This window comes from Crocuta crocuta, unplaced genomic scaffold (genome assembly GCF_008692635.1).
Source record: "Crocuta crocuta isolate KB4526 unplaced genomic scaffold, BGI_CrCroc_1.0 scaffold253, whole genome shotgun sequence".
Classification (NCBI taxonomy): Eukaryota; Metazoa; Chordata; class Mammalia; order Carnivora; family Hyaenidae; genus Crocuta; species Crocuta crocuta.
In genome coordinates, this window is record NW_027529451.1 from 4,244,117 (window position 1) to 4,260,827 (window position 16,711).

The 16,711-nt window shown below is 43.5% G+C and overlaps 1 protein-coding gene across 5 annotated transcripts in view; it reads right to left on the reverse strand.

Annotated features, from left to right (window-relative positions):
* Window positions 1–16,379, reverse strand: part of NEK10 (NIMA related kinase 10) — a 208,172-nt gene extending 191,793 nt beyond the window's left edge. For all 5 annotated transcript variants that reach the window (XM_077760735.1, XM_077760734.1, XM_077760732.1 and 2 more), the window contains exons 1-4: window positions 16,306–16,379; window positions 15,975–16,035; window positions 9,853–9,983; window positions 8,091–8,189 (exon numbers count right to left, since the gene is read on the reverse strand). In XM_077760735.1, the coding sequence (XP_077616861.1) occupies window positions 8,091–8,189; window positions 9,853–9,983; window positions 15,975–16,035; window positions 16,306–16,379 (365 nt within the window). The remainder of the gene's footprint in view (window positions 1–8,090; window positions 8,190–9,852; window positions 9,984–15,974; window positions 16,036–16,305) is intronic.
* Between the last annotated feature and the right edge of the window lie 332 nt (window positions 16,380–16,711).

The following is a 16,711-nucleotide window of genomic DNA, read 5'->3' on the forward strand; positions in this document are numbered from 1 at the left end:
GGGCAAATGTTAACAAAAAAAACTAAAACAAACAGTGTCTGTTATTTCACAGTGAGCCACGAAAAACTGGGGGAGATCAGGAAAGCCACTCCAGACGAGAAGTCCCATCACTGCTCCCAACCTCTCCCACCCCTACGGCTGAGTTAGTCATGCATCCAGTTAGGCTACTTTATAGGTCTGCCCCGAGGTCAAGCGGAACATTTGCTTAAGCTGTGGTCCCAAGCCAACCCTTGCCTGGCCTGCTTCATATTGATCCTTAGCCTTTGGTGGGAGAATCCAGCTTCATCTCCCCCATAGACCTGAGAAACTCAGCTCTGCTCCCAAACTCACACACCTCCCACCTGAGTGCACAAGTCCCCCCTCCTCAAAGGCAGGACAAGTATCTATAGCCACTGCCACTGAAGGTGTCACCCCCCGCCCCACCTCCTTCCGCCCCAAACTCCTCACTATTCCTTCCAGAAGGAAGTCGGTAAATATGCTTTTCCCATGTTCTTACATTCCCAGGGATGTCTGAGTGCTCCTGATAGAACAGGGCCCGTCCTCACCCCCACCCCAGCAGAGGCCTGGCTCTAAGGCTGAGCAAGACATCCCCAAAGCACTGCTGGCTGAGAACTGCTCTTCCCGCCATCGCCAGGCCTCCCGGCAGCAGCTGCCCACTACACCCGCCATCGAACCCGGTCCTCCTCTCGCCCAGGCACCACGACAGCGACGTCTTTGCTAAGGAGGCAAAGCTCAGCTTCTTCTGAGGATAAAGGCAGGACTCAACCCACCCCAGTGCTGCTGGCCAGGCACAGGTAGCCAAGGCGGCGCTACAGTTCATCCTGACTGCCTTGTGTTGAGGAAAATAATGCAAATTTGAAATGCACTTTGAATTTAAGACAATCATCTATGGGGACACTTATTCCAAGATTCTGATTACAGACAGAATATCTCTAATCTTTATAAATAGGGAGAGGGCACGTGACTGATTTCCCCTTCAGGTGCTGGGGTCGGCTAAAGATAGCGCAGAGCCTGAAATGGAGTGCAGAGATCGGACATCCCAAAGATCTAGCAGAAATAATGATCAAGTTGCAGCAGCTGCTAAAACCTAATGAGGTTTATTGCCGATTGCTTTTCATTATTTAAGAGGAAAAGTCACAGGACATATTAAGAGGTGATCCATGCTACAAATGTGCATGGATCAGTGTTTTTCCTGTTTACTATATATAATTTTAATGAGGAAAGGTCGTGACCTTTGCAATGTCTTTCATATTAAAATAAACGCAAAAAGCTTTTTTTTTTTACACTTCTATTTCCTTCCCCCTGTAAAAAGTAAAAGAGAAAAACCCCAGGATAGGCTTTTTAAAATTATTATTATTGAAGGAGCAGAAATAAATGAAAAGTTCTGGAAAAGTCTGAGTTAAAATGGTTCTGTTCCAAGCGAATGGCATTTTTTGTTTTGCAATTTTGGGACTGAAGCCCAAGGCTATTAATATTTCTACGTGATTCTGGCCTGTGCTGTTATAAATGTAAATAGAATTCCTGGTGTCTGAGTCCCCTGGCTTCTGCTCTCTGAGCGCTGACCTCTGAAGGAGCAGTTGTTCCTTCCTTGGCTCCCAGCCCCTAACCACCCCCCCAAGGACGCAGTGCATGGGATGGAGCTCTGGTATTCAGGAGGAATGGAGTGTTCTGTAAGATGATATATATTTCTGTTTGCCAAGAGCCGGGGGACTAGGAAATGCACAACTTAGTGCGACCAGAGAATTAGAGAGAATAATAGCGGCAGATGGTGAAGACAGGCGCTCTCTTTGGTCTGGGCCGGCAACTGCAGCCCGGAGGAGCCCAGTGGCTAGCCCGAGGCCGCACGCCAGAACAGAGCTGGGGCCAGACTCCCAGGCCAGTGCTCCTGCCGTCCGTCCCCGCCCCAGCCCCACTCCACGTCCCACGGGCGGGGGTGACTGCAGAGACAGTGAGTTTCCAACACACACACTGTGGGAGCAGGACCGTTCCGCACAGCACACGGGGGCGGGGGGGGGGTGTCCTTTGGGGCAGCCCTGAAAAAGCTGTCTGTCTGCATAGACAGTGCTTCCCTGGAGGGCATGTCCCAATATAGCTGCCGCACAGCAGCGGATTCATGAGCGGGCAAATAGTTATCCCCTCTTGTGACTGAACTTTCGCCACTTCTTTCACAGGACTATTAATACATAGCAGCGTGATCGGCTCCCACGGCCCTTGCCCATGACCACCTGCCACATGGCGTTCAGCATCACGCGCTGCGCTCTGCCATCAGTACATCACGGGGAGGAAAACTGGCACTGGCAAAGCAGCAAATGAAATGCGGTTGTAGGGGCTTCACCTTCTGGCAGTGGAGGAAACCCAGAAGTGATGTGAGGGCTCCAGGTACGAAGCAGTCCCGCAGCTGTGGCTATGGGACGATAAAGTTGCAAGTGCCACACTGCACGGCACAGCCAAATGGCCTGAGGTTAGCGACCCCAGGGATGGACGCACATACCAGAGGCTCACCCTGGACCGCATTCGAACCACACCTCACTCCGTTTCTCACTCAGAATAAGCGGCATCTTCACGGTGAGGTGTCACTGAAACTGCCCCTTCCATTAACACCCAAAACGACAACAACAAAACTTCCACCTTTGACTCAAAATTGAAGAGTGGAGAAATCCAATCAAGCCTGTTTCAAAATAAACATTATCTCGCATTCAGACAACAGAGCCGTGTATATATATGTTTTCTGGAGGGTAGGCAGATGTTAGAAAAGTAAAACTCACATCAAAATAGCCATGGTAAAACTTAGAAGAAAAAAAGTATGTGTGGAGAAATAATCTACAAATGAATATTCAAGGCATCTCTGCTGGCTTATTCCACTACTCTTAGTGGGTCTTTCTTCTTTCTTTGTGTTACCCACTAAATTTAGCCCCAAATATGTGTCCAACAGGAAGTCCATCCAATGGGTTATGCTAGTCCCTAAAGTCAGAGAGATACTGAGCAGAAAGGACTGCCTATGTGTGTTTCTTCTAAACCATTGATGGAAGTTTCAGAGGTAGAATGCTTTCTGGTATTTACTCATCACCTACAGGTGGCCAGGCACGGTTACCTGCCCAGGGGTACGGCGAAGGACAAAACTGTGCACTTGTGCTCATGGAGCTTACCTTCTAAAGGGAGAAGACCAATAATAAAAACAAATGAACAAAAATTTATAAGAGGTGGTGTACATGGAGGACACCAAAGTTTACGGGTTTAGGCCGTCCAGGGGATACTTATAGTTTAGGGTAGTCAGAGAAGGGTTCTCTGGGCAGATTAGCGTCCAAGTGAACTGAGGAGCGAGTCCAGATCAGAAGAGCAGAAGAGTTGAGTATATAGTCCCTGAGCAGGAGTGTGGTCGTGTGTGCAACGGATAGTAAGGAAGCCCGTGGGGCTGGAGCAAAGTGTGCAAAGACAAAGATAGGAGCTGAAGTCAGGGAGATGGCAGGCACCAGATCTGCAGGTCTTTGTAGAATAAGAATAGGGGCTTTGGACTTTTTATTCCAGAAAACCACTAGAAGGCTCCAAGCAGAGAACTAATATGATCTAGCAGATTTTTGAAAGGATCCTTTAGGTGGCAGTATTGAAAACAGTATACAGAACCAGGGATGAGAGCAGGGGACCAAGTGAGCTGACTGCAATGGTCCAAGCAAGAGACAATGACGGCTTCGACCAGGTCAATAGGTGAGCACGAATAAACCTGAGGGAGGGTAAATTGAGCAAAAAAATCAAAAGTCCAGTTATAGGCATGTTAGCTTCAAGATCTCCAAAAAAGGAAAGGTCTACTAGTCAATATGTAAAACAAAAAAAGGAATTGGTAGCAATTATATACAACTTATAAGGCACAGTCTGTCCAAGCAAAAAGCTCTCGAAGTGTTTGGGGATTGGTTGATGTTAGCCATGGAAATGTGGTCCCTAGACTGGACCTGGAACTCACTGCCTGGCTCCCAAAAGGTCATGTACTAACGGGAAGCTGTCATTTATTGATTTGGCCACATTAAGATTCGTTCCAGTGGTTACATGTGGCCCTTACAAGTGGTGCTCTCCTGGGAAGGTGAGAACATTTCAATTTCATCCCTGGTAGACATCCAAGTGATTGATTTTTGCAATCTAGACTTCCTACAGACTCATTTCCAAAATATGCCACATTTACAGCAGATATTTCAGAAGATGTGATGTAAAAAAGGACACCAACGTGTTCTTATTAGAAAAGTTGATTGCATTTTTAGAGCAAAAAGGTCATGCTAAATAAATCAGGTGTTTCTCTTTTAATTGAAATCACAGAACCTGGTGTATATATTTACCTCCTCAAAAGGGGCAGGCAGGGCAAGAGGGGGTACCCTGGCAAGTGTAGGATAATCACGCCAGGAAGAGACCAGCTAAGTGGACCCACTTTAAAATAACACCAAATATCATATTAAATAGCAGGGGACAAGTTGCAATGGAAAGAGTATCTTAAAAAATAAACTAAGATATATTTTAGTTTACATTTAGCAAAACTTAAGTTACAATTGCAATTCTGCCCTGATAGCTGGAACAAAGCAAGAATGGATTCTGCTGACATTTTGGGGCATACTTTTCCTGGACAATCACATAACGTGACCCAACATCCTTGAGTTCACTTTGGACTTCTGCGGCATAAAGAGGTTCATTTTTGCAAGGAGATTAAAAAGAGTCACCAATTTTTCCTAAAGGCCTCTCCTAACCTTTGTGGTCCATATGTGTTTTTTTTGAAGTCCCACCTTGTCATTGTCTTTGTTAATACCCTCTTCTTCAATTTGTCAGTGGTCTAATTCTGCCAGTGCCTCATTAGCCAGATTCTAGCCGTTCAGCACTATTAACTTTTTTTTAGTATCATCAGGAAATTCTACATCGTTATCGAGATTTGCAAGTTCATTTCACAAGTCAACTATGATATATTTGCACCATATTATAGGGCCTGCACATCATCTGGCAACCAGCAAGGAATGGACCAACAAAGAGGGAGCTCAGAGGAACAGATACACAGAAGAGATCCTTGAGTAGAAATAAATTTTATAAGTAGTTAATTAGAGGATATGTCAACTTTGTGACAATTTTTACTTTCCTATGCAATCTCATAACAACCTAGTCTTGGATATCAAGCACCCTTTGTACTTTCCCGGACAGGCAGATGAAATGGAAAGGGGGTGGATTTATTTCCTAACTAGCTGTTTCTAACTAGATGTCATCAGATAGATGACATTATGGCAGAAAGAAAAGGCTGAAGATCAAAACTTGCTTCCATACTCTGCCCCATGTCAAGATTCATGACAGCGTCAACCAGGAGTAACCTCCACTTCAGAGCTGCACCTTCCACTTGCCCTCTGAGATCTACCATGAGGAGGTATCTACAGCGCTTACTGCGTTACCTTATCTGACCCTGGATTAACAAGTCCCATCTCATTTCAGATGCTGCCTTGCAATCTTCACTTCTGGGAACAAGGGAGTGATCACAGGTCAGTCTTAGGAAACACACCCAGAAAGGAAGTATCTAGAAGTATGGTTTAGAGGAAGACTGCAGTCAGGAAGAATGAAGTAGAACAAAAAGAACAGTATCAATTGGGCACAAACTGACAGAGGGCACGGAAGGGCTCGCGCTCCACACACGAGACAAAATTCCCAATCAGGTATATATATTCTCAGGGTAGATTTGAATGGCATAACATTGCCCAACCTTGTCTACAACCTGAATTGGACCAAAGACCAAAGTCCACACCCCTTCAATCTCCTCCAGTCTTTAGTTGTCATAATATAAACAGTTTATATCCACCGTATTTTCCCTTGAATTGGGATAGTGGATTATTGTTTTGCTGACCAGAGTAGATGCTGAGTCCCCAGAAGAAAGGGATCATGTGTTTTATTCATCTTTGTATCTTCACCCTCTCTTCCTTCCCCACTGCTTCTTCCCTCTCTTCCTTGCACAAATATATTCAATTGCAGTGATTCCAAGCTTTCCAGCTAACATTAAATCTGATGTTTGCAAAGACGCAGGATAGGAAGCTATACGAGAAAAGTCCCTGAGATGAAATTCTTCTATGTGTCTAAATTTAGAGGGAAGAGGCGGCAGGGGTGGGGGTGGGGAGGTAAATATGACTATCCTTGCAAGGTTATATGGGGTGAGGAACAATGGAAGACCTTTACACTTAAGCCATCTTTGACCCAACCCTGCTTTTAGAATAGAACTGAACGTAACAATCCATCAGCAGCCAAAGGATGACATAAAAGGATGCCCTTGATGTTCAACATTCCTAAATTCCTTCTCGTACTATGAAAGCAAAGAGATCTATAATCGTCTCTTCCTAGTTTGAAGATTTCCAGGGACTACTCATGTTGCAAGCCAGTAATTCCATCCAATCTAAGATGCCTCATTAATCACGAAGAATTTGAAAAGGTCCTGACAAGAGATCTCTTAACTTCAGAATTGTTAAGATCTTTTCAACTGCTGGATGCCAACTCTTGCCCAATTAGTTTCCCTAATAATTTCTGCATCTAGTGCCCTCAGAGTGGGGACACAGTGACATCTCTCACATCTTTAATTCTGGAAATATTCTGCCTTCTTCAAACTACTGACCCAATAAATGGTCTATGAGACATCCGTTGAAGACTCCATGATAGATGGACAATGAATTGAAGAATGTCACAATGAAATGGATTCACAATGAATTGAAGAACACCATTTCTAATACCATTTCAGGCATAATTATTCTGCCAGTAACCATCATTGTACTCTGCTGGAGCTCAGGGCCAAAACAGGCCAGGACAATTTCAGATCCTTTGCAGTGTTCATTAATCTATCAACAATCTGAGAATATTGTCAAGAACTGAGCAGGGACTCAGTTTCATAATCATGATAAAGGTTTTAGGCTTTTTGTATTATCTGAACCAGTCCTATAATCCTTTGCGTAGATCAAGTACAAAGGCATAATAGATGCAGTCCCAATCCTGGATTGCTTTAAACTAAACCAGTGTATGTGGTAGCCACTGTCCAATCCTATATAATACTAAATAAGCCCCTTCAAAAGATCAAATCGTTATGCCACCACTTAGGCATATTTAGTAGCTGATTCATCAGGGAGGACTCACTGGGATACTGTTCTACTTACAGTTAGCTATTGCACGGGACCAGGCCAGAGTCTTATTTTATTCAAGGTATTAAATTACTAATATTTCTCCTATTTTGCAAGAGGAGTAATTTTTTCCCCATCTCCCTGGGGGCCGAATTCAGCTATCTCAATCAAGTCACAAAGTGATGGGGAAGATTTCCAGTTCTTTACAAGCATCCCTTTAGCCACTGCTCATCAGGAGAGAGCTTGGGCCCCAGGAGGCAAGGTCCTATCCAGGAAAGGGGACTGGGAGACACCTCACATCCAGTAGCATAACCAGCTCCCACTTCAAGCAGCCCAGAATGAACAGAACGTTCAGTCGTGGCTACAATCCAGCAGTAGTCAATGGCTCACTGAAAACCCTTGATGTTTGTGAGTCAGAAAGAGGCCTTGCTGATCCTTCTCTATAGTTCCAACAATGCACTTGTGTCAGGACAAAGAAGAAAACAGAGAGAACATTTAACTTGGTCCTGAGAAGAAACATCAACATTGGGCTGTACCAGAGGTACACATTCATCCTTTCCCCAAGGTCAAGGTTGGGGCAGTCCATGTTATCAGTCCTTGTAACAACTGAAAAAGCGTACCATGAGAATGTTGGCCATGGGGTTACCCAGTGTCTGTTTCCTAAGGACCCTGGCAATAAACTCGTCCTGAGTATCCAAATTCAGAGTAAGAAAAATAAGAAAAACAGTGTGACATGGGCGTTTTCCCATTTTACCTTATCTGTCATAAAATGTGGTGAAATTCAGTACTTAATCACAGTGATTTTAATGAAATCACTTGTAATGCCTATTCATTTGCCTCCTTCTAAATGATATTTGCTCTATTTTATCCTATAAGAATGTTGTATCCAATCTCATAAACTGCGTCCAACCATATACCAGAAATAAGACATATAAGGTGTCCCATCCTTGGGTAAATTGTTGGTCTTTTCTGGGACAGTCTTACCTGCATATGAGTCTATTTTTCACCAAGGCTGTAAAGATCTCCTGAAATAGTTTATGTTGGGGGTGTTTACTGAAGTTTCTCTCATTCTTGTAGTTTATGCTGAAATGAAACAAACAGAAAAACATTTTGTAATAAAAATTATTTGGGCTGTCTCTAAGTTACCAATGCAGGCAAAGATCATCTATATTCATGCAAATATTGAAGGATTCTCAGGATTTAACACATTACTAAAGGCACATGTCCATTGTTAACAAAGGAACTAGAAATTCAGTTATAAAGTTAATAATCAAGATTACAATCAAGCATATATATTTCAGTTTACCATTTAACTAAATCATTCCCTATAAACACTTAATAGCTAAACTTGTTCAGAAGGAGGAAAAGGGTACGTGAAGAGAAAGAGTGGTTGGTGCACATTATCTAGACACTGCATGAAGCAGTAAACAATTCCCTCCCTTCATTTTTCACCCATAATCCCATTGGCTCCTAGAGCTATTAACATCAGTGTTGCTTACCATACATATTTCCTGGTAGGTAATACAGATTTATTAAGCCTAAACCCTTTTAATTGTGAAAGTTTCTGTGGTTTTTGTTTGCATATTGTGTGTGTGTGTGTGTGTGTTTAACAAAGTCTGGGGATATCTCCTTTTTGGCTTCTTTTTTCTGATATTACAACCCATTAAAAAGGTTATAAGTACCACAAAACATTCCACTTTAAAACTGGGAGAGGATAAGAGATAATGCACAAAATGGTGGCATTGCTACAAAATACATGTTATAATATTTTTGCGCATATTAAAATAGACCAATTTGAAAATCTAGGCCAATAAGCTGGAATGACACGAACACATCACTTCAAAGGCAAGTTCTATACCCTTCTATTGTTATTTGTACTGTTCTGCCTTTCAGTCTTTGATTGGTCATGGGACACCGTGTCCCTACCCTGGCCAGGTGAGGGTCATAATGCATTCTTAGTACATGCATACTGGTAGACTGAATACATAAGAATTTTTAAAGAATTTACTGTTCCTCACTAACTATAAAACACACAATGTCATGTGCCTTTTGTAGGCTATTAAATTCACTGCCATAAAATGACAGGGAGACAAAATCTAGGTCAAATAAATAAATGATCATTCTAGAATATTCATGTTGATATTTCAGACCATTCATTATTTACACAGCACTTAGTGCCAAATGACCTCAGCCCATTGCACATTGTAAAGCCAAGAGACCCAGTTCCTGGAAGGGGAGTGGCCCACAAGAAAGTGCGACTTCTAGCAGGTCTAAAATGGTGACAGGACACGTGAATGTAGGTTGCCAGTTTCAGTGTTAAAGATGAGGTGTGATCCCTTCCACTGAAAACCTCAGTTGCTTTGACAACCACAGTGATCAGCCATCATAGCTGTTCAGAGCAAGGCTGCTTTTATGCCTCCGTATTGCGGACAAGGTACGGACACACCAACAGCTGAAGACAAAGCCTGGAATCAGCCAAGCCAGGTCAACCACTTGGAACCATTTCCTCAGGGAACAAACGCCAGAGGCATCTCAGTGAGGTGGCCTGAAACTCCCAGGCCGGTCCCACCTGAAGCCGCTAAGCTGTTACTTACACACTATTTCTGGGAATGGTTTAAGCACGAATATTACTATGATTCCCCATGGTCAATACTGAAATGGTTTCCAATGTTAGCTCCCATGACAAACAAAGTTTGGGGCTAATTAGAATAGGTTGTTGAAGGCGAGGGAGATACTGGATTCTTACCTAAAATTTTCAAGTTCAACAGCTTCCGTGGACTCGTGCCACTGACCTCGGGTTCTATGTCCTCCCACCTTGATGGCAGGCTCAGACTTCGTCATGCTATTTGGGGCACTATCGAAGTTAATGGCTGGAAGCTACAGAAATAGAAGCACAGAGCCCACGAGGGTAACGATTCAGCACAGAATAAGGAAAATAACAAGACGGGGGAAGGGGTGGTTGGACGCTGGATAAAGGGACTGAGTTTTTCCCCAAACCAATAATTAACATGACAGCCAAGTCAAATGTAGGGGTTTTCCAAGATTTAAACATCTTTGACTTAAACATTTATTCTTTCTACCTTATGCTGTTTTATTTTTCTTCATAGCTTGTAACACCACCTGTCATATCTTAGAGTTATTTATCTATTTGCAGTCTCCCTTGATTATAATGGCAGCTCAACATGAACAAAACTTGCTTGTCTCAGAGCACCTGGCGGTTCAGTCGGTTAAGCGTCCAACTCTTGGTTTAGGCTCAGGTCACGATCTCACAGTCAGGAGATCGAGCCCCGTGTCAGGCTCTGCACAGAGAGAGTGGAACCTGCTTGGGGTTCTTTCTCTCCCTCTCTCTCTCTCTGCCCCTCCCTTACTTGCTCACATGCTTTCTCTCTCAGAATAAATAAACAACTTAAAAAAAAAAAAAGCAATGACAACAACTAGGGGCACCTGGGTGGCTCAGTCGGTTGACTGTCCAACTTCGGCTCAGGTCATGATCTCACGGCTTGTGAGTTCAAGCTCCGAGTCAGGCTGGCTGCTGTCAGCTCAGAGCCTGGAGCCTGCTTTGGATTCTGTGTCTCCCTCTCTCTCTCTGCCTCTGCCTCTCTCTCTCAGAAATAAACAAACATTAAAAAGAAATTTTTCAACATGTAGGGGGACTAGTTCTGAGGGTACCCCAGACTCCATGCTGTGAGGAGGAACAGCCCTGTGGAGACGCCTCCCAGCCACAAACAGCACCCATTGCAGCCATGTCAATGAGCCACCTTGGAAGGGGACCCTCCAGCCCCAGTTGGTGCTGAGAGAATCACAGCTACTGGGCACCTGGTGGCAACCCCGTCGGAGACCTGAGCCAGAACCACCCAGGCAAACTGCTCCGAATTCATGACCCACAGAATAGGTAAGGGACAGTAAGCGATCGCTGTTGCTCTAAACCACTAAGTTTCGGAAGGATGTGCTATGCAGTCCTTGAGAATAAATCCACCACAGAATGAAATAAGAATCTACACGTCCATGTGATGTAAAGAAATAAATGAGCAAAACATGCCAGAGAAATCTCAAACTGTGCGCCAAGTTCTGGCCGCATTAAACTGGTCACTTGCCCCGGAAACTGCCGTAGCGCTTGGCCACTCCAGGCCTGGGCGTGTGCCGCAGACCGAGTCCCGATCACATTTCAGGGCTCCGTTCAGACTGACTCCCGGCGAGCACCCGCCTGAGCCTTCCCGGCAGAGCTGTTCCCGGTCTCCCTGGTGGCGTGACCGCGAGGGCCTCCCTTACAGCACTTAGCACACCTGATACACACCAGCCTCTTGCCCCTGCCTAGGGCCACCGCGAGGGCAGCGCCCCATCTCTCTGTTTGTGTTCTGAGCCCCTCTCAAGAGCTGGACATACAGGAGGTGCTCAAATGTGAGGCTGTAGAATGAACGCGCATGTTATCCCCCGTCTCTTTGCGAAAGTGATTGATTGCTCACCACCTCTGGACTGAATCCATCCACTCCGCACTTTGGTTGCAGACACATCACTTAGCAGGGGTGTGATGACGCACGGGGCACAGAGGAGGCAGGCCAGGCCCGGCCTCTGCCTTCAAGGAGCTCAGAGGCCCATGGGGTAGGGGGGGTGGGGGGTAAACCAGCATGAGAACAGGCCACAAGATGAGTGAACAAGGGCTCGTTGCGGTAGAAAGTGAAGGAGAGACAGTGTGGGCCGTGGAGCAGGATGCCAAGAGGGTTTCAGAGAATCCCAGACAGACGTCTACAGGCTGGAAGACAGAAGACGTCCTGAGCAGCTTGAATAGCAGGAGTGGAAAGTAGAAAGACGACAGGATGAGGCAAAGAGCTTTCCAAACAATTTGACTGCGTCACTTCTGCTTGGAAATGGGAACATGCCCTATTGCCTATGGGCTCATACAACATTTGTAGATGGGCCTTCAGACTCTGCCCAACCTTCTCCAGCATTATGTATCACTGCTTCCAGTAGAAACATCCAGTCGCCATTTTACTTAAATGCATGTTATTTTCCTTTCATCAGATACCTTATGATGTTACTCAATTCACCAATACTACCGTTCCACCAATTCTACTGCTCATTTTTCAAGAGCCATCTCTTTCCCCTGTGATCTGAGCTAAAAGTGGCCTCCTTATGCTTGGAAAATTCCATACACCTGATGTCTGCACCGTTCACCCGGGATTCATGGCTTTCCTCGTCACGTCTATAAATGTCTTTCCTACACCTTAGCTCTCAGAACACAAACACAGCACCTTATACCTTTTCTTTCCACAGTATTTACCAAAACCTCTTTTATTTCAGGGCAGTTAACTGGTCTGTAATGAATTTGTTTGTTCTTTCTTCTATCTTTTGTTTTTTACATTTATTTATTTTTGAGAGCTAGAGTGAGAGGGACAGAAAGAGAAGAAGACGTAGAATCTGAAGCAGGCCCCAGGCTCTGAGCAAGTGTTCAGCACAGACCCGACACAGGGCTCGAACCCACAAACTGTGAGATCATGACACTTAACAGACTGAGCCACCTAGGTGCCCCTCTTCTATCTTTTTTACTTACTGCAAACCAACTTCTTAGTGCCCTGTGGCCTCGGATATAGGGGGAAAAATCTGAATTCCAGTTCTTGGAAGATTACTTCAGTATTTGTGAGGTAAATATTTCACCTCTGGTGAAATCTCCAACCAACTCTCATTTCATTTTGCTTCAACAACCCTGGGGCAATTCCTTTCCTTGAATGATTTGTTCTACCAGGTGATGATTATTCTAACCTTGTTATGATGAAGGGGGCCCCTCTGCCTCCTCAGTGTGTTTCTGTCCCCAGTTCTGTCACACTGTGGGACTGTCCCACAAAACAGCAAACTCTAATGTGGTTAAGCAAGACACACAGAGATACACAGAGCCATCAAGACCAAGAACGAAAGTAGAACACTGGAACACAAGGAAACAATAGGCAAGTGGCTTGACTCATTAGAGATTCAGATAAAGGACATTCAGTTCTTTGCAATTCTTGGCCTAAACCGCAAAGTAAATTTCCTCTGCAACGGATTAATTGTCCATTTTGGTCTATTTGCAAATAACAGGCCAGGTCTTGTTAGAACAGAAATTCAGGTGAGCAAGCCTTAATCCCAATTTCCCTTTTCAAATGGACTGCTAAAAACCTCAGAGCCAAATGTGTGGCTCATTTCAATGGCCACTTCTGCCTCACTAACTCTGCTTTGTCCTTTCTTGGTCTTCTTTCTTCTTTGTCCCTGGCTTTCACTTATGATAAACTGCCAGACACTGTGTATATCTGTAAACCTCCTTACTTCTTTCTCTCACAAACAAGATATGAACAAATGCTTGCTTTAGTCTCTCCAATCTTTTTCTTCTCCATTTTATTTTACTGAGATGAGGTGTTCACAAAAGCATATATCATTTCTAAATTAAGAACGCATTCAGATTTGATAAATAGAATTAGGAAAGAATTTTGCAAGCCTCAGGACCTCCATATCAGTGAGAACATTTTCATTTTTTCTTAGAACCACCAACTTCCTGAATAATTCAAGCATTACAAATATGCATTTTTGTACATGTGAAACAGTTAACAAAAAGCCAAGCCATGTGAACTTGTCATACAACAGACTGCAAATTCTAAAAGTGGTTAAAGAAGAAGAAACTATGAAATTCATGTTAGTTAAACCCCTCTGGGTGTCAACAAGGAAGTGGTGTTGAAAGGGGTTACAATAGACCCAGTGAGCATGAACTTTAAAGTTGGAAGATTAGAGGCAAAAAATATGTATATATATATATACACCACTGGGGTGTTTCTTTTACCCTGGCCGCATGGTTATACACGCTCGTGATATAACTCAATTTCTAGCCACAATTCAGTTTAACAAAACCTGACCAAGAACTCACTGAACGGAGGATACAGTAAACCAAAAGCAAAGGCAAAGTTGCTGGCATTAGGAAATGTATAGTCTGGTCCAGAAATAAGACATGTAGACAAGTATTTCTAAAATGAGGAAGACTCTAAGGATACAACTGTGAAAAAGAAGGCATTTGGGGAAGAGGGAGATCACTTGGAGAAGGCAAGATAAAAGAGAGCTTGTTTGCAGAAGTAGTGTCATTAGAGTTGGGGCTTGGAAATAGATAAGATTTTTTAAGAAAGATACTTGGAGAAGGACACGTGTGGGAGAAGAGACAGCAAAAGCAGTGTAGAAGTCTCTGACATCACAGTTACATCTTAGGATGGACAGTGAGAAAGAGTGGAAACTGAGTCACCTTCCTTACCTTCTAAAAAAGAATGGATATGAAATGGGGGCAACATGAAGGCTTGTGAGCAGCAAGCCAGGGAGATTCTTTTAGCAGAGCAGAGAGAGACAAAGAGCAAGAGTGACTGCTGACATAGCTGGATGGGGAGGAAGGGGCTCCTGGAGGCCACGGCATGAAATAACTGAGAAGAAGGACTGATAGGTGAAAAGGTATTTTACAACCATGTTTACTCCAAATCAAGGATCAGCCAACTATCTTTTGAACTGGAATCTAATGTCCCAAGTCGCTTAAAAGACATCTGGGTGGGGAGAGGCATATATCCTGAAGATGTAGTTTTTGGGTTCAGACCTGTATTCCAGCCATCAGCTGGCTGTACCATCTTGAGAAAGCCACTTAATTCCGTGTGCTTCAGTTTCCTATTCTGTGAAAGCAGAAGTCGTGGTTACTAAACAGGGGGATGCAAATAAAGCACCAGACACATAGTAAACATCCCCTACCTAGGATCTATACTATTTGGCCTTTATACGCCATCAAAGGATTAGAAAGTCATCCTTGACTATAAATAAGTAGATAAAAATGTCGTAGTTCTCTGTTAGTTCGATGGATGTAACAAAATCCATCAGGATTCCTACCACACAAGAGTTCTTAAACAAATTTACTTAGACTAGTATAACATAGGAGACTTCGGGGCCAGGTCACTGAGATTCAAGAAGCATCCCTACCATTGACAGTGCTAACTAAATATCTGCCATTATCATTATTATCAGCATTGTGTGCTGTTCTCCAAATCTTCACAGATGGCCTCTAATGTCATGAGTCTCCGAAGTCTTAACAGAAGTAAAACCAAAAAGAAAAGTTTAGAGATAAATTCAAGCAGAGGTACCACTCTTTCTTCATCTAATAAAAACATTAAAAAGCTGGGGCACCTGGGTGGCTCAGTCAGTTAACCGTCCAACTTTAGTTTAGGTCATGATTTCGCGGTTTGTGGGTTCAAGTCCCATGTCGGGCTCTGTGCTGACAGCTCAGAGCCTGGAGCCTGCTTCGGATTCTGTGTCTCCCTCTCTCTCTGCTCCTCCCCCACTCATGCTCTATCTCTCTCCCTCTCAAAAATAAATAAACATTTAAAAAATTATAAAAGCTCACAGAAAAATAGCCAAATTCACTCTTTTCCCCTCTTTTTGGTGAGATACAATTTGCAGCAAACATCAAGAGTGGTACTATAAGAACTGGGCAACATGAGGTGGGCTAGGGGGGAGAAGAAAGGAAATTCAGTAACCTGTGTTTGGGAAAACATCAAATTCCCCCAAATCCAAAGAATCAAATGGTAGGCATTCAATAGAACAGTGTGCTGTTTCTAAACTGAAGAGCTTTGGTAATTAGGACACATGGCAATAAACAGAAAATAAAGCAGGTCCTAGGCATGAGAGAAGAATGAAAAGGCTGTGGATGCTGAATTCTGGCAGGACTGAACCAGAGAGGAGAGAAACAGCCAGATGAAGAAAAACAAAACATATAAAAGAACAAAGAAAAATAGGTACAATTGTTCATAAAAATGTGAAATCAATCCCTTTGGAAACATGTGAGTTTTCCTTTATCAAGGCATCCACATCCTTTGAACATACTACCTGTTGTTTGCTTGATTGAACGTTCAAAAGGCAACGAAGTCTTTTAAGATCTGAATAGTCCCTAGGAGAAAAAGTAACACAATGTCAACCAACCAAAGATTTCAGGTGAACTAGTCCCACCCACTGATGGTATTGCCCCTCGGAGGCCTGCCTGTATAGACTGAAATGTATCCATTTCCCTTTAGATCCTAAGAAATGGTTACACCTTTCAGTAACCACCATAACCCAGAGTAGCTGTTGTCAAATGTCTCCTCTATTTCCCAAAGAGCCATTAAATTTGGCTGCTGGCACTGTCTGAGTTAATAATTAGCAAAGACTCAGTAAGGGTTACCTGATGGTGACTCCTTGTTGCTTTTTATCAGTTGATTTTTCCGTGGTCTTCACCTTTTTGTCTTGATCAGGCATTGTAAAACATCAATGCCCCAGAATCAACATGGCATTCCTTTCAAAATAAACCAGAAAGGGAATACTTTAGTTGGGGTGTGTGCTCCAAAATATTCTCAGGCAAAATTCACTTTATAATACTTATTTAAATAGGTCAACACTAACATTTATTTCTAATACAACAATAAAAATGTTAATATGAATAGCATTCATTATTTATCTTTCAAAGGTCTTCAGATACTTTTAGGGCATAGTTTATAGGTATCGTAGCCCATGAGCCCTTGTTTTCTGAGTCATTCTTGATTTCAAATATTCTGACCCATTGTCCCAACACATACACATTTCTGCTTGTC